Below are 21,733 nucleotides of genomic sequence, written 5' to 3' on the forward strand. Positions count from 1 at the left end.
GAAAGACTAGCAACAGGCCATTGAACTACACAAAATTATTATTTTATTTTATCAAATTAAATATTCCTTAATGCCCAGAGTTTTTTCTATCAACCAGTTTCATTTTTTAATTAACTTGTGAAATAGTTTAGTTTTCTCCCCAATTCAGTTCAGTATCTCCTCATTAGTTATCTGATCAACCCATCTAATCTTCAGCAGTTAAAAAGTATCTATTCTCTTCTTGGCAGCAGGCTTTGTCATCCATGTTTCACTCCCGTATAAGGATACTCTCAAAACAATTACTTCCAGAAAATGAACAGTGTAAAGAAAAGGTAGGTTGCTACTTACTGTAAAGATGACATGTTAAGTTGCAGACAGATGCCGTCATCAGAAGGCATGCGCGCGTGCGCACGCCTATACACACACACACACACACACACACACACACACACACACACACACACAAAGCATATCTCACGCATACATAACTGCAATCTCCCGTAGCTCCAGAATGTCACTCTACTTAAAATTTGACAATTTCGTGAAACACTGGAGGGAAGTAGCATTAAATTGTACCATTGCACAAACTCTTATTGTATTTGATCATATTTACAATAGAGTTATCATAGAGTACCAGTATGACAGACATATAAACATATATGCTGACAAAGATCAGATTGTTGTCCTCCAGAAAATAGTACTTGACTGATATGCCATCTTATTTTGTTTAAGGGAAGCAATATTGATTTACCAAGTAGTTTGCATGTCGCATATGAGCAATTCACTCCTTCCACTCACATACTAGAATAACAGTTTAAAATTTTACCAAATTTAAATCGGTTTGAAAACAATAAGGCAACATTCATCAAATGGCAGGAAAATAAAATGTGTCACAATGAGATGCTTGTAATTGTTGTTGCAAGAATGAATTACAGCAACAACACCCGTATTGGAAATAGTACCACCAGTCCGCACTAGATCGCTGGATGAGCAAAAGCTTGAGATTTGAGTAGAATTGTAACTGCAGTCTTTTATTTATTTATTAGTGCTGTTCTTACACAAGACCTGTACCCTAGAAGATACTTCAATTCATGTTTCACAGTTATTTTTATTGTTAAAAGTCATAGTGCTTTAATAAGCTAAGATAGGATATTTTCATAGCACCAACAATCATCACTAGATCACAGACCAATCAGAAGATTGAACAGAACCCAAGATTTCCCAAACTGTGACGTAAATGTCCGCACTGTTTAAATCATATTCAAACACAGGCCTACTTTCACTAATGGTCAAACAGTTTAAATCATATTTAAACACAGGCCTACTTTTACTACAGGCATTCTTTTATGAGAGTAATATCTTGAGATTGCCTACAACAATGGTGGGCTATGTAATACTCTATTGGCAACTTTATTATGGTGGTTTATCTTAATACGTTCTTCTTGTGGAGTGGTTTTTTCCCAGAAGTACTTGGCATTGGTATGGAAAATTGTATTTAATGACACATACACTCACTAAGAATGTTGTGGCCACACACGCTGATAATGATTCCCACCTAGTACAACAATAAACACTTATAATGTAAAAAATAATGGAAGCAATTCACAGTTAAATGTCCAGGATTGTAGTCTCTCTCTCTCTCTCTCTCTCTCTCTCTCTCTCTCTCTCTCTCTCTCTCTCTCTCTCTGCAGTCTTCCAGAATAAGGAGTCACAAGAAAATTAAAGTCACTGAGGTTATTAGTTTGTGTGTTGTGATGAATAACACTTGAAGTCTGAATAGTATGCTCTCTGAATGTAATTGCTTGACACAAGCACAAGTCTAAGGCTAGGCGCACACTGGCGAATTTCCGTCGTACAATTTATTTGTCGCAAGAATGAAACACAGTGGCTCGAATAGGAGCACACACATGTGCAATGAAAAAGTAGCGGCAATTTAAGAGACGCAACTGGCCCTATTTCACGTGCGACGCAATTGTCACAGGTGTGGAATGATTCACAGGCACTGGCATGGGCCCGTGCGCACTAGCGACGCGATTTCTCAGTCAGTCGCTCTCACTCTGTGTTGCATACACACAAGTTCAGTGTGCCAGCAGCATGTCTCATAACGGGAGTTGCGCTACGGATGACATTGTAAGTTGTGTTTTCAATTCAGATAGACTAATTGTAGAAGTAGAAAAGCAACCAGCTTTCTACAACAGAAAATTAAAAGAATACAATGATCGCAATTTGACAGAGAAACTATGGGGAGAAGTATGCTGCAGCCTAATTCAGAACTGGACTGAACTGCCTGGACCAGAAATTACACAGAATACAACATGCTTTTATGATTATGTCTGAAAAACCAACATCCACATCCATAGGTCGATGAAATATTCTCCATTTGTTAGCCAAAATCTCCAAAGTACATTCCACCATTCTACGAGCACGACAATGTCTATAATTAAAAACACGCTGTTTCATTGTCAGGTTTTTCTTCGAGTACGGCCGCAGAATATGTCTAGACAGTGCAAATGCATCATCTCCTACAAAATTAAAAGGTTGAGGCTCTCCTTCCTCGTCGTGTGGTAATTTTTGAGGATTTGGAATGTTTAACTGATTAGATCTCAGTTTTTGGTAGAAGTTGGATTTCTTGTACACATTAGAATCCCCATTGGCTCCATACGAGCCCACGTCTATCACAGTGAAACAATAGTCAGCGTCCACTGCGGCCGAAACTATTGTCAAAAAATAATTCTTGTAATTATAAAACTCTGAGGTGCTGTCAGCAGGCTTCTTCAGTCTCACGTGTTTCCTGTCCACAGCACCATTGCAATTTGGAAAGTCAGTTCTGTCTAAAAACTATTTGGCAATAATCTTCCAATCATCTTCAGTTTTTTCTGCCATATGAATAAGCTGTAGACATTGTCACAACTGCTCGCATGTATCCTTCACAATTTCTCTGATTGTAGTGGCTCCCAGTAGATATTCGTAGTGTAATGAGCAAAAGCATTTCCAGTTGCAAGATATCTGGAAGAAATAATATTTAGGAACAGCATTAATATTTGTTCATAGAATTATTAAGGTAAATGCTTACAATAAATTATGTACAGTGATAATTTCATTTATGACAGGTAAAGAAATTCAAAGGAAGTGGAAAAATCTGAAGGACTGCATCACGAGAGAATTGGCATCACAGAAAAAAATCTTCGTCTGGCGAGGCTGCAAGAAAAAGAAGGAAATATCTATACTTCAATGCAGTGTTATTTCTGCTCCCTCAAATGGAAGACAGACCGATGACCAGCAACATTGAAATTATGCCCAGTAGCACAGGAAACAAGGAAGTAGGTTCTCCCCCCAGTTTGTCTTCACAAAACAACAATGATACTGTACAGAGCACAAAAGCACGACATCCTACGAAAAGAGAAGCCAAGAAGGTTACGTCCTACGAGGAATCTCTATTAAATATATTAAAAGACAGACAAAAAGAAGTAGTTAATGAGGATAAGAATTTTGCATTAATGCTTGTCTCGATGCTGGCGAAGTTAAACGAAGAACAGAAACATTACGCGAAAATAGAAATACTGAATGTGATGACGAATGCCAGATATTATCAGCTTTCACCGATTTTTCCACAGCGTCCGAACATGTGTTATAACACAACTCAAGCAACTTATTTTCCAGCTTCTTCATTCGTACAACTGTATTCTTCAAATGTCCTAAATGAAACGGAATTTCACAAAATTTGTTCGTGTGCCCCTTTGTTGACAACCGCAACAAGACCACAGAAACTTTTATGCGCAACATGGTTTTGCAGTTTTCTCATGAAACAAGTAGTGATTTTCTTGATGTATCTGATCAGTAATGTAAAATGGCAACAACAATTGTTGAGCAAAATGATTCTCTTGATGTATCTAATCAATAATACAAACTGTTGAATGAAATAATGTGTGCTCACCTCAAAGTCACTGATAAGCGCTCCTCAGGTGGTATACACTTCCTCCATATAGTATCTTGTTTTGTTATATTTGGTCCTACTGTCTGAAGCTGTGTATCAAAACTATTCTTAATCATTCGATAGTGTTGAAAGAATTTATTTGGGTGATTTTGTAACTCTTTGTGTAATTTGTAAAACTGCCCTTTCACTAGTCTTTGACTTACAATCGTATGCACCCAGTAACGACATTTGCACTGTTTTCTCGCTCTTCTTCGCAATAAAAGCGTCACCAAACAAGCTGTTTCAATGAAACCCATGCTGGTACTGAGAGTAACTGCGATTTTCCTGCCGCTGTGTGCGCACCGCAATGTACTTCCGTGACAGCGATTGTTAAGTCATGCCGACTGAAAAACCGCCTGTGCACGCCTAGCCTAAGTCCATCCAATGTATACTGTCTTGTGACTGCAGTGTTTGTGGAGGCATGGCTCATGTACCAATGTGGGGGTGTTTGTTGCGGTGGTGCTGTGACCTCCATATTTGGTACTGCTGTTGGAACAACCTGTTCTGTGGCCAGGTGGCCATTTATGTACAGGTTCAGCAGACAGATACTTGATTGGCATGCTGTGAATACATGATTACTGGATGCAAGGTAATGCTGCAGAAGGCAATTTGAGTGCTGCTCATTCCTCTGGAGTCTTCTGGACACTAACTTGTTAACAGACTGATGTGTTGTGATCAGTCTCTCTATTTGTATAGAATCCATACTGTGTTGTGAGACCTGAGGAGACCTATGATATGGCAACCTGCAGGTACACATAATTTCAGTGTATAGCAGATGTGTTACAAATGTGACTGTTTTTATTCTTTCTGCCTAGCATACAAGTTTGTCTATGATGAAGAACTCTGAATAGTGTTTCTTATTCTTAAATTATTTTCCACCCTCATTCAGACCAGCAAAAGCAACTTCTCTACTCAGACAAACAATTTGGGGATAGAATATTTGGTCATTTGTTTCAGTATTGGACAGTGCACAAAATATAGGTGAGAAAAGACAGTCACTCACTGTACAGATGAAGTACTGCTTAGTAGATAGGCACATAAAAGAATGTGTGGATTTGTGGAAATAAGAACTCACCTAAAAAAAAAAAAAATAAATAACTTTGTCAGTGTCTGCGAGTGTGCAAAACGCATGTGCAGCCCCCCTCCCCCAGTGCACACACGATGTGTTCCAGAAGTAGGTTTGTTAGTTTATCAATTATATTACAACGAATTGACTAATATATTGCCAGTAAGAACATATACTTCAGCTCATCAGCCCCCATACAACTTTAAAAACAAGGAATACAATTACATCAAAAGTAATCAAGTATGGTATCATTTATCGATACCACCCCACGTGTGTCACAGTTGGCAATGGAATTGCAAGTTTCTGTCAGTTGCTGGTAGTGGTCATGCGGGATCCAGTGGACCCAGTGGTGCAAGCTCACTGAGCCACGACTCCAGAGGCTCCCTCTGCCACCACAATGTGGGACAGCTGGCAGCAGTGAGCAGCAGCCCACACACACTTGGAACTCCTTCAAACGAGATCTCCGTTCGTGCTTACTTTAGGGATCATCTTTCTTGTTGATGTTGAGAGCTCGACTCTACTTCCTGCTGTATTATTTGTAATAAGTCTTCGTATGCTTGGAGAAATACAAATTAAGTAAATCTTCTGTTTATTGTGTTAACTTGTTTGCCAATCATTTCCGCTCCTGTCCAGCTGTCGTGCGCCACCATGTAGCCCATCTCTCCTTACCGTTGTGTATGAAGTCATACACAACATCAAGTTTTAAGAAATCAAAAATAACTTCTTACACACATTAGTGAAAAGGAGATGTTATATCATAAATCAAGATTTTTTTTATACTCTTTCTTAGAGCAAAATATAAAGTTGCATACCAGAAACACTGTGCCCATAAACTGCACATAAGTTTGTAAACACATGTCAGTCCTCAATGATTATGAGAAATTCTGCAAACAGTCCACCAGACTTTGGCGAAGCTAAGTCTTCACTTATTCTTTCTTCCATGTGTGCTTATCCTGCAAAGTTCATAGGTGAACTTCTGTGAAGTTTGGAAGGTAGGAAATGAGGTGCTAGCATAATAAAAGCTGTGAGTGTGGATTGTGAGTCATGCTTGAATAGCTGAGTCAGTCGGGCACTCTCTCACGAAAGGCAAAGTTTTCAGATTCAAGTCCTTAACTTTAATCTGCCAGGAAATATCAAGATATCAGTAACTTGAAACACTGTGGTTAATGAGACAGGCAGTTGTGACAAATAAACTCCCACAAATAACTTGTTGGGTAGGATGCTTCATTGCTCCCTACCCCCCCCCCCCCTCCCCCTGCCCCCACCCCAAAGACAACAGAATAAGAAAATATCAAAGGTATTTTACAAATAAATTTTTGAGTTTTAGACTTTTTCCCAAAAAACTTTAAATTCAATAACTGTGACATAATTGGTGGGGAAAAAGTCTAAAGAATTAACCTTCAGGTATTTTTGGCTTTTTCAGTACAGATAACATCCAGCCATTATATACAGGGAGTTCAAAAACAGTTTGAAAAGCTTGTAAGGGTGTTGCAGGGAGGTTGTGCTGAGAAATAATTGTTAAGGATAAAAATTGATATGTAGAACCATTTCAGAGTTATTTGCTATTGACGTTAGCCAGACAGATTGTTGCACACAAAAATTCAAGCAGACTGCCAGAGACAGTGTCACCAAAATTGTTCTTTGTTTGGTTTCCTCAAACTGAACAAACATAGTTTTTGTTCACCTAACTTAACTTTATCACTTCTGAAAAAGGCACATTTTAACTGGTAATGGCCAGTTGAACAAGTAGTTACTCATGGACCCACAGGTGTCCGTGCTTTAGCACATTTTAGCGTGTGCAAGTGCTTGAGTTTGCATGTGCAATGAGGTGTAAGTACTGAATAATTCACAAAAGGCGCAACATATCAGATTCTTTTTCATAACAATTATTTCTCAGCACAGCCTGTGTTGCAATGTCCTTACAAACATTTCAGGCTGTTTTTGACACACACACACACACACACACACACACACACACACACACACACACACACGTGTGTGTGATATATCATATTTATTGGAGAAACTTGCAGTGTATTACTGAAAATATACTGAGTAAAGATAAAAAACAAGACAAAACCTCACTCAGTCTCCAGAAGCAACATGTGCGACAAATACTGCATTATCAGTATACAAAAGAATAAATTCTGTGAAGTCTCTTTTCTGCCTGTGGATTTGGGCTGTTTCTGAAGATTTTTTGAGACACTTAAGACCCACAGAGGAGTGTAGGAGAAATGCTTTCTTACTCATTGTGTTACTGATCAGGACCGCAGCAATTAAATAAAATAAATATTTAAGATTTAGATATGAATAATTTTTGATTCACCATTTGATTCATCTTGTGCTTTAAGAGCTTTTTCATTTAATTTTCTTCTATTTTTCATCGAGGTACAACATTTCTCAGTAATCTTATTTCTTACGGCAAATATTATCTCAGCTTCATCTCTTCTTGGTATGTGTATTGGCTATTTATACTTTGATATCATAACTGTTCCACCTATGTGAATAGAGAATGTTTTACTGTGCGGTTTTGATTTCTTATTGTTAGGATATTAATAATTTGCAAATAATTGTACAGAAATACCTCATTTTAATACAAACATTTTATCCCTCAGTGTTTTCGAATACATATATGGTGGTTTTTCTCCCTCTCCAGTTGTGCAACTGATTGTTCTTGATAGAATAATCTGTGGCCGTAACTTTGTCAGCAGAAGTTCATGTTTGAACCTGAAGCCACTGAGACGCCATACCTGTTTTTTGTTATTGTCAAAGAGAAGTCATCTACTGCACAGTTATTTCTTTATGAGCTGACTTGTGATTCTGGCACCTCTCACACAGAATCATGGAGTTGTCTGACTCTTTCGTCTCAAAGGACACTGAATGTGTTTGCCTTCTATTCCTTTTTTTTTTTTTTTTTTTTTTTTTAGAGAGAGAGAGAATGTGTGGCTACTTCCAAAAGCGCCCTCTAAATATTCTTCATTAATGTGAATGTTTAAAATTCATTTATTGCCTCCAATATTTTTGCAGTTCCTATTGTTATTAAAACATTATGCAAGTAAAGATCAGCATACAATAGCAAATATTTTGTTTCTGTTGCAGAGCATACCAAGCTAACATCTTCAGCAAAGTATATACTTAAAGTTTGTAAACAAGAGATGGCAGAAATTGAAATATGTCCAGATTGCTATTATAATGCCAACACATTGAAAGATACATGGTTTATAGAGGCATGTGTAAGTATCTTTTGGCAGAATTTTTATTATGAGCAGGCATTTCATTCTGAGAAAGATGTAATATATATTATAAATATCTGTTGTGTATTTTTCCCACGTCTCCTAAACCACTCAAGCGATTTCAACCAAACTTGATACACATACTCCTTACTCTCTCATAATAATCTCTGTGTGGGTAAGACTCACCCACGTATCTTAGTACAGGATATATGATAACATAAACAGTGACATGCAAGAAAAACTATTGCGTCATGCATGACATTTCAATTTACTACTTGTTTGCTAATAACTCCATTCATTTTAATATATTTGCTCTTCAGTACTAAGTCACTCCTACAGTCGAGTCCACATAAGAAAATCCCTGATGCCTACCAGCACCTTTGACAGATTTATCCAATGGAAAGGCTGGTGATTAAGGAAATTTTTATCTACAGGAGTTGGCTGGCAAGAGGCAGATACATAGTGTATAAGTTCCAGATCACCAGATTGTGTGCCAATGTTGTGAACAATATTTAAAATCATTCTACATTATCATATGCAGTAAGGAGAATGTAAGACACTGTTGATGGGAACAGGTGAAATAATCCACCTTTTCACAAGAAGAGCAGGCTGTTTGCCAATAGCTTTTCAACATTTGGTCTCTTTCCTTCTTTCAGTAAAGAGTAGTAACGTCAGCATGTGGCTTATAGAAAATATGTTGCCACGTAACTACATGCTATCCCTGAAAACAAACACTTATAAAAGTGAAATTTTATGTTGTCACCTGACTGAATAACCAGTTAATGGAATATTTTACGTCCCTTGGACTGACTCAGATGAAAGGCTTCCTTAAATTTTCATACTCAGGATCTTATACAGCACTGAGTGCTACTGCCTTCACTAAAAACACATTGTCCTGTCACATTGAAAGTGTAATCCAAAAGCTTACTTTGGTAGCTTGCATTCAGTGTATTATGAACTTCAGTGTTGTAGCCTGCTATAATTCTGTGCATTCACATTGTGTACAATAGGATGACCTACATTTGATTATGGTTTTAAGGGAGATGACAAACATCTGACAATAATTTTGAGGGGGGTTTAAGGGAGACTTAGTTCCAATCAATAAAGAATCTAACATCTGACAATTTTGAGGGGGGGTTTAAGGGAGACTTGCAATAAATGAAGAATCTAACATAATCTAAAGAAAACAAATTAATTTTTATGGCATATAATGCACAAATATAATTACAATAAAATGTAATAAATTTCACATATGTATTATGTAACAACATTATGAAAAGGGTAGTTGTTTCTCACCATATATCAGAGATGCTGTCACAGATAGGCACAACATAAAGACTGTCAGGAAGTGAACTTTTGGCCAACAAGCCCTCCATCAAAAATAGATCACACACACACACACACACACACACACACACACACACGCGCGCGCTAATGCAACTCACACACATCTGACCGTAGTCTCTGGCTATTGAAGCCAGACTGTGAGCAGCAGCACATGCTGTAAGAGGCAACTGGTTGGTGGCAGTAAGGAGGAGGCTGGGGTGGGGATAGGGAGGGATATCAGGATAGGAGTGGGAGATGTGGAAGCATATGGGGATGAGGTAGAGGAGGGTAGGCAGCTAGGTGCACTTGGGGCGTTAGATGAATGGTGGAAGGGTGGGGTGGGTAGCGAAAAATAGGAAGTAGTGGGTAGCGGAAAAGAGGAAATAAAAGGACTGAGGGTGCATTGGTGGAACAGAGGTCTGAGTAGTGGTGAAATGGGAACAGGGAAGTGGCTAGATGGGCAAGGACAGTGACTAACAAAAACTGAGGCAGGAGGCTTACAGGAACATAGGATATGTAGCAGGGAGGGTTACGACCTGCGCAGTTCAGAAAAGCTGGTGTTGTTGAGAAGGATCTAGATAGCAGAGGCTATGACGCAGTCATTGAAATGAAAAACGTCGTGTTGGGCAGCGTGCTCGGCAACGGCGTAGTCCAGGTGTTTCTTGTCCGCTGTTTGTCAGTGGCCATTCATATGGACAGACAGCTTATTGGTTGTGGTGCCCATGTAGAATACAGTATATGGCTGCAGCTTAGCTTGTAGATCATGTGACTGATTTCACAGGGGGCATGCCTATGTTGGGATAGGTGACACTTGTGTTCGAACTAGAGTAGATAGTGGTGGGAGGAGGTACAGAATAGGTTTGCCTATATGTCTATTACAGGGATATGAGCCATTAGGTAAGGGGCTGGGAGCAGGGCCTGCATAGGGATGGACGAGGATATTGTGTAGGTTCAGTGAGTGGCAGAATGCCAGGTGTAGGAGGGGTGGAATGGATAGTGAGTGGGATAGTCCTTGCTTTAGGGCATGATGAGAGGTAGTCAAAACCCTGATGAAGAATTTGATCCAGTTGCTCCTTTCTTGGGAGGTGGGAATGCTCCTCTGTGGCCGGACAGTGGGACTTTGCAAGGTGGTGGGTGACTGGAGATATAAATGATGGAAAATTTGTTTCAGTACAAGCTTGGGAGGGTCGTTACAGTCTGTGAAGGCCTCAGTGAGATTCTCAGTATATTTTTAGAGAGATCACTTGTCTCTACAGAGGTGTCAGCCATGAGTGGATAGGCTCTATGGAAGGGACTTCTCGGTATGGAATGGGTGGCAGCTGTCAAATTGGAGGTGTTGCTGGTGGTTGGTTGGTTTGATATGGACAGAGATACTGATGTACCATATTTACTCGAATCTAAGCCACACTTTTTTTCCGGTTTTTGTAATCCACAAAACCGCCTGCAGCTTAGAATCGAGTGTAAAGTAAGTGGAAGTTCTGAAAAATGTTGGTAGGTGCCGCCACAACTAACTTCTGCCATTGAATATATGTAGCGCTACACAGGCATGCTTTGCAGGCACAAAAATAAATACTGGCACCTAAACCTGTGCGTCAGCAGGAGTTGCAAAGGAACTTCTTCCCGTACATGTTCTCTCTAGTGGAAACCTTTCTTTACCACACTGACAAATGACACCCAGAACTCCATATAGAACCATGTTTAAAACAGTATCAACCTCTCTCCAACAGTAATTCTCCTCCCCTTCCACCCAGTTATCCCTTGGTAATCTTTCAAGAATTCCTCATTTCTAGTCTGGCCTCATCTTCCTTTCCTAAACTCCTCCCCAGTGAGCACATCATCACTCCTATGGAACACATAACTATCTGTAACCTGCAGACAATCCAAACCTTGTCATCATTCCTGTGGACAGAAGCTCCAGCTCTGCGCTCATGAATCGTAGTGACTGTGTGACTGAAGCTCTCTGCCAACTTTACTACATGACCATGATTCCATCCCAGAAGTCCAGTATGACCTTCAGCAGCTCCCCAATGCCTTAAATCCATCCCAAAACTTGATGCTTGAAACCATCTCCTCCTTCACTCCTGCAACTCACACCCCCACCCCACACCACCCACCTCCCACCCCATCTTCTACCTTTTACCTGCTCCACAAACCCAAACACACAGATCTATCTACAAGTTATCCCTCTGTGGCTGGGTACAATGCTCCCACAGAATGAACCTTTGCCTTTGTTGACCGATACAAACTACTGTTATCCCATTGTGGTTGGGTACAGTGTTCCCACAGAATGAACCTCTGCTTTTGTCACCAACACCTCCAAACAAATGTCCATAACCTCCCATCCAAAACAATACTTACTTCCTTCACCACCTCTCCACAGTTCCTGTCATGTTACCACCAAATTCCTTGTTGGCAACTGTGGTTTTGGCGTCCATATACACCAACATCCCTCATGCCCATGGCCTTGAAACCATGGAATACTACCTTTCCAGCATCATCCTGAGGACAAATCCACTACCCTATCCTCTTAGCCAACCATATCCTGATCCATAATTATTTCACCTTTGAAGACCAAATCTACAGAGTCCACCAGGAAAATGTATACACACGTTAAGGAATGAAAAGTGTTACTTATGTGTTTATTTTACATTTAATAATTGGTCACATTTGTTGTACAACCTTCAGCTTAGCACTTGGTTACTTTAAATGTTCAAAATGTTCACCATTGGCTGCTGTACACATAACAGAACGATGTACGGTCACCGCAACTACGTCAGTCAGTGTTACAGTGGAGACCGCTGTACATGTTGCTGTAATTTCCTGGCGAAGTTCCTCCAGCGTGCATGGTTTATGTTGATAGACATTGTCTTTCACAGTTCCTCAAAAGTAAAAGTCTGTAGGTGTTAGATCTGGTGATTGTGGAGGGAACTCAATGGGCCCTCTTCATCCCATCCAGTGCCACGGAAAATTGTCATCCAGGAAAGCTCATATGGCTAGGTGGTAGCGGGGTGGTGCCCCATCCCGATGGTAGATCTCTTCATCAGCTCCATAAAGCACACATATACCTAGAAAAATTGATGTGTGTTACATTTCCAGGTACACTTCTCCAGTGACAGTAGTATCAAAGAGAAAGGGTCCTACTAAGCCCCTAGACGATAGTTGACACCACCCATGAACCCGTGGTAGATTGACCACTTTATCCACATAAACATGCAGATTTTCTGGTGCCCAGTACACACTGTTATGCCGATTCACATATCCATTAAGTTTAAATTGTGCCTCATCACTCCACATTATCTTCATCACAAATTGTTCGTCATCAGTTACCATTTGCAGAGACCATTCACAAAATCGCATTAGGCAATCAGGATTGTCATCATTAATCTCGCACAATAATCATGGAATGTAAACTTTCCACTTTGCGGCTTTCAGAATTCTTCGTACATTACTGCTAACCCCCATTTCACGTGCATATTGCATAGCAGACTTCTGTGGAGAATTAACAAATGTTTCCAACATGAGAGCCGATGAAGCAGGATTTTCAGATGTATGCTGTCTCCCTGATGTTCCTTTGTGAATACCACAAATTGTTCTGTGCAATTCAAACTTGTCAATGATGGGTTTAATTGTTAGGCAGGTTGGCGGTTCTGTTTCAAATCCCCTCCACCACTGACATTGCACTTCAATGGTATTATCAAACTTTAAAAACCACTTAACAACACATTTTCGTTGCTCGAATGTCAAGCATGCTCCACCCATCTTGTTTTCTCAATACCAATGGCAATGTTGATATCTCATTAGAGCCTGACAAAGAGTGTATACATTTTTCTGATGGACTCTGTATAAACAATTCAATGGTACTGCCACAGGACTCACTTGGTACCATCTTATGCCAGCTTACTTATGGGCCACCTGAAGTAAACTTTCCTATCCAGTCAACACCTAAAACTGCTTGTCTGGTTCAGATTCATTGACGATGTTTTCATGATCTGGACTAATGGCAAGGACATCATTTGTTCTTTCCTCCATAAGCTCAACATCTACTCCAAAATTTGCTTCAACTGGTACGTCTCAGATCAGTGATCCATGTTTCTTGATGTCAATCTCCACCTCTGATGTGGCTCCAGAAATATGTCTGTTCATATCAAGCACACCAACCACCAACAGTACTACCACTTGACAGCTGTCATCCATTTTACCTCAAAAAATCTCTTCCTTGCAGCTTGCCACCCATGGATGCAACATCTGCTGTGAAAAGTAGGACTTTTGAAATATTCTGATAACCTTACCAGAGCCTTTATTAACAGACAATATTTTACCCAGCTCATCCATTAACAGAACTCCCATGCTATCTCCTCAGTCGCCAGTAAACCTGTTAACCAGCCACTGGCCAATACTCCTCCGATCACTTAAGATCACCCTGGCCTTGAAAAGTTCAATCATATCCTTAATCAGGGCTTCAGTTACCTCTTTTTGCGCCCTGAGATAAGGGATAAGCCCACCACATGCATGACAACATTGCCCAAAGTGTGTTCCACTACCCACTCAACCTACAGAATATCCTTGTTTATCCCTATTCCAATAATCCTCCCAGTCCTGCACGCAATGGGTCATTCTCTTTTAGAAGACCCAGATACTCATACAAGACCTGTTGCATACACTCACCACATGCTACTGGAGACCAGTCACAGGCATTTCTTACCCAATAAAGGGCAGGACCACATGTGAAGGCAGCCATCTTGTATATCTGCCATGGTGCAATTAACTGCTGCTATGATCCACTTACTGTGCAGCATTCTATGTGGGCATGACAGATAACTGCTACTCACATGAATGGCCACCGTAAAACTGTGGCCGTGCCGCAAAATTGAGCAATCAGTTGTCGATTTGGGTATTCCCTTCCAGTGAAAGTTTCTCTGAGCTATACAGATCAGAATAGTCTTTCCTGCACATCCTGCATTCTCACAATCTCCCTGACCTAAACCTCCACTAACCTGTGTGACACTGCCTCACCTTACCTTTTCCCTTTTCTCTACTGTCGCTGTCCACACCTCTCTTTCCCCATCCAAATTGTATACTGCCTTCTCTCACCATTGTAATGTAACATACCACTTTGTTAAAGTGAAGTGTTGCACAATGTATTTAGGATTGACAAATGATGATCCTAGAGTACAAGTGATGATCCTTGAGTGTTGAAGAAAATTTATTTAGTGTAGTTTGGAAAGTGGAACCCGTGTGTTGAGCAAAGGGGTTCTCTGTATGTGTATGTTAACTGAACGGCAATGGAGATGGCATTGCTGCTGGATGGGGCAGTGCTGGCAGTGGCTTGCATTTGGACACACTAGCTGTTCTTAATGTTTTCTCCATGCAGTGGACCCCTGTCTTGGAGTTACTCTGGCCTCCACGTCTAAGAAGACGGCCGTTACAATGCATGAAAAAGTCATAGAACAAAAGAAATTCCAGGTAGTAGGGTCTGGTATGAACTGTGTCTTTGATCGTTGCTAATGTGTCGAGTTTTGAGCACTCAGCTGTGTGAAAAAGTAGTAGTCAGTGATACGAGGCATACTTGATATATCCATACATCGATTGAGAGAGAGAGAGAGAGAGATTTATTTTCAAGTCAAGGTGCAGGTAATGAGAATGTGGCATTTTGACATTGGAAGCGTAACCTCCAGATAATGTATTGCATTACTCAGCAGAACTGTCTCGGAGATACCTAGGAAACATTTAACCCCCTTTACAATATGGGCATTCTCTCTCTCTCCCTCCCTCTCCCATTTCCACTCATCCCTCACCCATCCTTGGCTCCCTCTCTGTCTCCACCTTTTCTCTACCAACCCACCTGCCTGTGTCAACCTTCTCTCTATATTTTTTATATGCTCTACCCCTCAGAAATGCTTTAGTCTTGTTATGCAGCTTTTGAGTCCCCTGTTCTCACTTCTGCCTCATACTATCCAACTACTCGCTCTTTGCCTAGTGGATCCTTCCCCAGCATGTCCCTACATCCATCAGCCCAGACAACTGTTTATCAGTGTAATGTGCGCTTGGTAGTGTGTGCAGTTGCATGTGTGAATGTATGTACTTTCTGCCAGAACAAGAGCCAGTGTTTCAACAGCCAGTTAAGATTGCATACTGTCACATGTGTCTACACGCCAGAAATCAGTCTTCTGAAGGTTGCCTTTCTTTTATTTTAGATATTGTTCCACCCAGGAATTTCCATTAGTGTTATATTCAAGTTTTCTATACCAGTGAGTATGTGGGGTTCTTGCAGGCAACAAATGACAGCGTTTTTCTAATTCTGAAGATCATACCACAAGTGATGGTGCTTGAGTATCTAATTTGGTGATGGTCTTTTATTTATGCACTGATTCAATAGGGTCACAACTATCCTCCCTACCATAATGTTGGTTCTTGAAAATTGATCTGTCTTCATCCAAGCTGTTTTTCATTACTTTTCACCTACTTCTGTTGTGGTGTGTGTTTCCAACTGTTTTAAAGATAATTGCACAGTTTTCATAAGAGACTATCTCATCTACAGCTCCATACTATGTGCTGTGCTACCATGATACAATTGTAATACCTAGAAAAAAAAAACTGTTTAAAATATTTATGCTTAGACAAAAGTCCACTATATTTACGTAGCTAATGCACTTTAAGCTGGGTGCCAGTGGTTTCCCTGATTTCTGAATGAAAACACAACTTATTTCCCCAGCAACCCAAGAATCAAAGTGCCTTGTATATAACAATTTGAAACATCTGATTACTTTACAAATGTGTTAACTTGTTAAATAGTTGATATTAAGTACATAAGCAAGGAAAAGTTTAGATAAGGTTTGAAATTGTGCTTAAAGTTAGTTTGGCAGTTCTGAAATACTGGGTGAAAATAGTGTGGGTAATTGGCACACCGTGACTTTTGCTGCAGTTTCTAACTGTGATCTTTGTCTTATTGTGTTAAACATTTAATATATGATTATACCTCTTAATGAGTAAGTTGTGACATTAGTTTAAATGTTTATGTTTTGTCAGTAATTTTACGAAATATTTAAAATTGGATTTTCGTTGCCCCTGGAAGCTGTTAGATATGCAACTTGAAAGTGACCCATGAGCCAGGACAGCCATTTAATATACAAGATGTACAACTTAGCTTACACCGTTTAGCGATTGGTGGCAACAACTGTAAGTTGCGGTTGAAAGAAACAGATTGCAGACGTCAGGCAGTTAGCTTGGACCTCGGACGTCGGACAACGAACCTCATTCAAACATTAGTCGATTTGTGTCTGCATCATAAAGTTGTTCTTGATTGAAAATGTCAGTTTACAAGCCTAATTCTCATCATTTGTGGGAGGTGTTGCTGGTTTGTTTCAGTATGAAGAAAACAGCTACTGAGTCTCATTGAATGCTCTCAAGTACGTTTGGTAAGGACACTATTAGTGAAAGAACATGTCGTGTGTGGTTTCAGCGCTTCAAGAACAGTGATTTTAACGTCTTGGACTGGCATAGTGATGGAAGAGAGAAAGATTTTGAGGATGCAGAATTGGAGACATGGCTGAGTGAAGACTTACGCCAAAACCAAGAAGAATTGGCACGATTAGTGGGAGTGACACAGCAAGCCATTTAAAAATGTCTCAAGGCTATGAGCATGATTCAGAAAGAATGAACTTGGGTCCTGTGTGAGCTGAAACCAAGAGACGTTGAACGGCATTTGTGTGTTTGTGAACAGTTGCTTCAGAGGCAAAAAAGGAAGGTATTTCTGCATCGTATTGTGACCGGGAATGAAAAAGGGTTCATGACGATAACCCTAAACGCAAAAAATCATGGGGATATCCCTGCTATTCCTCCACGTTGATGGCCAAAGTGAATATTCATGGTTCCAAGATCGTGCTCTGCATTTGGTGAGACCAGCTTGGCGCCATGTACTGTGAGGTGTTAAAACCAAGTGCAACAAGCACAGATGCTCGTTATCCAATGCAATTAATTCATTTCAGCAGAGCATTAAAAGTAACATGGCCGCAATACAGTGAGAGGCACGATAAAGTGATTTTGCAGCACAGCAACGCTCGACCCCCACATTGCAAAAGAGTTCAAAACATACTTGGAAACATTAAAAAGGAAGCCCTACCCCTCCCGCCGTATTCTCCAGAGATTGCTCCCTCTGATTATCACCTGTTTAGATCAATGGCGCATTGCCTGGCTGACCAACACTTCCAATCTCATGAAGATGCCACAAATTGGATTGCTTCAAAAGATGAACAATTTTTTTGACGCAGGATTCGTACGCTTTCTGAAAGATGGCAGAAAGTAGTGGCCAGTGATGGAAAATACTTTGAATGATACATGTGTAACCAATTTGTTTCATTAAAGCCTCAAATGTTGGGGGGAAAAAACAGAGGAAGCAAAGTTGTACGCCTTGTAGATACCATTTGCCTCACTATCAGAGAGGTTTGGTTTAATTTTTTTGAGCCAGTTATAGAAAGTATAGCCCATTTTCTTTCTTCTGACAACTTCCATGAAATTACAAATGTAAATTTTACTTGATTTTGACATGCCATGCCAAATGCTAGGAATAATAATATAAACTATTTTGTTTTTGTTTACGTATAATCGATTACTTAATCACATTGAGAATATTCAATTAATATCAAACAAAAACTGTACAAAATAGTTGTAAAGCACAGTGTACTGTACCTTGATTATTTACATATCGCTGTTATCTGTAATCATTGCTTTTTAATCAAACCATTAAAAGGTGCATTTTTACTTACAGCGTAAACCTCATATACTTGTATGGGCAAAGCTGAAGGGATATCCTTTCTGGCCAGGAAAAGTCTTGCGGGTACATGATGAAAATGCAGACGTGCGATTTTTTGGTGCACATGACAGAGCATGGGTCAGTGTTCAGTGCTGTTATTTGTATAGCAAAGAAATGCCAGCACCTGTGAAAAGTAGAAAACATGAATTACAAATTTGCATAAAGGTAATTAACATTGTCAGTATTACTATGTATTTATTTTATTGTAAATGATAATCTTGTTGACTTATTGTAACCTCACATTGTGACAAACTTCCTTTTATGTTGAGATGTCTCAGAACCATGTGTTACTCAAAATAGCTGTTGTTGATAATGTAATTGTATCCCTGCTTATCGTTGCATGAAACTGCAATAATATAAAATTATTTGTGTCTGAAAATCAATCTCATAGTGATATGAAGTGTTCTCTGAAGTGAACTTTCATGATTGATTGTGCCAGACTGGATAGTCTGCAAGTGGGACTGTGCACCAAGGACAGCCATTTAATATAGATGCAATTTGTTTCACTATCAGAGAGATATGCAGTTGTCCTCTGAGATTGTTAGCAGTTTGTTGTGGTTTGTCATTCATTTGCTGATACTTTTGTGAAAAACGGGAGATTGATCCAATGAAAGTGTTTGTTGATGTTTACAGAAAGTACTTGGAAGCAAGAACATATGACTTTTAGCCTTGTACTATTAACATTCAAGTCTTTACTATTATCACCATGTTTTGGCAGTTTTAATTGGTTTATGAAAGTATGTACAGTCAGTGAGTAAAGGCAAGCTTGTTTAAACTCCACAAAACGGCATCATGGAATTCATCTAGGTGTTATCATATAGACTCATTTCTTACAGTCAACCATGTACCTGTACCTCCCCACAGGAGGGAGTGGAAAGTAGCGTGGGCAAGTAATTAATGTATAGTACTTGGGAGGGGGGAGGTGATATTCCAACTCAAGTAGTACCAGTCTGATGTCAAAGGAAAGGGAAAAATTCAAAAGGTAAAAGGACTAAGCCATTTAGCTTCTGCTCTAGACGACAACTCGGAACAGAAGAGAATGATGGTTTTTTGATCACAGAAGAATTGCATCGCTGATGTCTGCTAAAAGACTGGACACATTGAGTGGTGTTGGGTTGCACATATTTAATAGTGATTGAATAATAGGTGATTTGTTGCAGCTTAAGGTGAGATCTTGTTTCTGCAGATTCCTTCAAAAAAACGCAGTGGCCTTCTCCATGAAGATGCCTTCTTATCTGCACTTTTGAAACACAAGTTTTGAAATTCCATAAACTTTGAACATAACTTCGTTACACAAGACAGTGGTGAAACTATGCTGTGACAACGTCTCAAACATATGACAGAACTATTCAATAATAGAGGCAGATAATGAAATATAAAGGAATACTGTTTAATTTTAGGGTAACGGGGAGTACATACAAAAGTAAAAGTAATGACACATTAGTAGCACAGGGGCCTGCTTGTCAGTTGGAGTTGAAGTACAGTCACATTAGAATTCACAGTGGCATACAGCGAGCAAAATGCTGCAGCTGTGTGACTGGTATTGTTTGATGATGTCCAATGTCCATAATGGACAGCGTATTCTCCATAGCAACAAACCAGTGGGCAAGAAGTTCTATACATGTAGGAGTAATATCAAACTAACATTTTTTTAAATGTATAAGACACAGAGGGAACTTTACAAGAATGGCAGCATTTAAGCAAAATATTCTAGCTATCAGACCCTGGATAAGCTGAGAACATACAACAGACTCATCAGTATGGAAAAACAACAGATTGGCATAGAAAATAGTAACTCTATCTCTCACATAAGACTGATGATAAAATTTGTTCTCACTCCCTAGACTGTAAATTTTATGTAGGGGCAGGACATAAATTATAGTGATGTGAACTCATTGGTGGTTGTTTAACAGTTTCAACACGCATTGGCTTTTACATGGAATGAGTCTTTCTGAGTTTTGATGGAAACACTACAGGAGATGGAATATTGTTACACTTGATTAAACAATCAAAATGAATTAAAGTCTTCTGATGTGGGAGCTGTAACTTGACATTGACAGGTGACATTAGATGCAATATCTGAAATGTTCCAATCCAGGAGCGCATAAATTTCTTAGTGCTGCTTGGTTTCACAGCAGTTTGCGTAACATTATGTAATCTTCTACTTGGTGTAGTGCCATTGTAGCATTCCTTTGACTGTGGAACTGTTGCCTCTGTGTCACGGATGCATTGTTCTGCTGACCTCTCTTCCAAATAGCTTCACGTTGCTGGAATTTATTTCAGACAATAACTTCTCTATCTCAAACGGGTAGTGTGTTCTGTGACCATAAACAATTTCAAAGGGACTCCATCCTGTTGATTCACATATCGTGGCATTGTATAACAAAATTGCAGTCTGAGTGTGAACTGTTAACATCATGAGACAACATTTTAACAACTGTTTTATGAATGTATTCAACCCAGCCATTGCTCTCAGAGTGAAATGGCATAGTTGTCCACTTCATTTTAAGTAGTCAACATAGCTGTAATACAAGATTGGATATAAAATTTGCCCCTTGGTCTGTTATAACAGCCTCTGGACTTCCAAATGGTAGTACTGAATGATTGATGAATGCTTTTGCAACTGTCTCAGTAGTAGTGTCTTCAGTAGGTATCATAATAAGCTAGTGAGGGAAATGGTCAGTGATATTTAAAACATGTCTGTTATTTTGGGCTGTTAAAGGGAACAGTCCAACTATATTGAGTGATAAGATTTGAGAAGGTCCTGCTACCTACATCTACATCCACATTTATACTCCGCAAGCCACCCAACGGTGTGTGGCGGAGGGCACTTTACATGCCACTGTCATTACCTCTCTTTCCTGTTCCAGTCTCGTAGGGTTCGCGGGAAGAACGACTGTCTGAAAGCCTCCGTGCACGCTCTAATCTCTCTAATTTTACATTTGTGACCTCCTCAGTAGGTATAAGTAGGGGGAAGCAATATATTCGATACCTCATCCAGAAACGCACCCTCTCGAAACCTGGCGAGCAAGCTACACCGCGATGCAGAGTGCCTCTCTTGCAGAATTTGTCACTTGAGTTTGTTAAGCATCTCCGTAACGTTATCACGGTTACAAAATAACCCTGTGACGAAACGCGCCGCTCTTTTGGATCTTCTCTATCTCCTCCGTCAACCCGATCTGGTACGGATCCCACACTGATGAGCAATACTCAAGTATAGGTCGAACGAGTGTTTTGTAAGCCAGCTCCTTTGTTGATGGACTACATTTTCTAAGGACTCTCCCAATGAATCTCAACCTGGTACCCGCCTTACCAACAATTAATTTTATATGATCATTCCACTTCAA

General features: G+C 39.8%; 1 protein-coding gene across 9 annotated transcripts in view; it reads left to right on the plus strand.

Annotated features, from left to right (window-relative positions):
- The window catches only part of LOC126334965 (uncharacterized), a 289,683-nt gene that overhangs the window by 143,043 nt on the left and 124,907 nt on the right, over window positions 1-21,733 (plus strand). For all 9 annotated transcript variants that reach the window (XM_049997738.1, XM_049997741.1, XM_049997739.1 and 6 more), the window contains 2 exons: window positions 8,118-8,251; window positions 18,342-18,551. In XM_049997738.1, the coding sequence (XP_049853695.1) occupies window positions 8,118-8,251; window positions 18,342-18,551 (344 nt within the window). The remainder of the gene's footprint in view (window positions 1-8,117; window positions 8,252-18,341; window positions 18,552-21,733) is intronic.

The sequence above is a fragment of the Schistocerca gregaria genome, chromosome 2, assembly GCF_023897955.1.
Source record: "Schistocerca gregaria isolate iqSchGreg1 chromosome 2, iqSchGreg1.2, whole genome shotgun sequence".
NCBI lineage: Eukaryota > Metazoa > Arthropoda > Insecta > Orthoptera > Acrididae > Schistocerca > Schistocerca gregaria.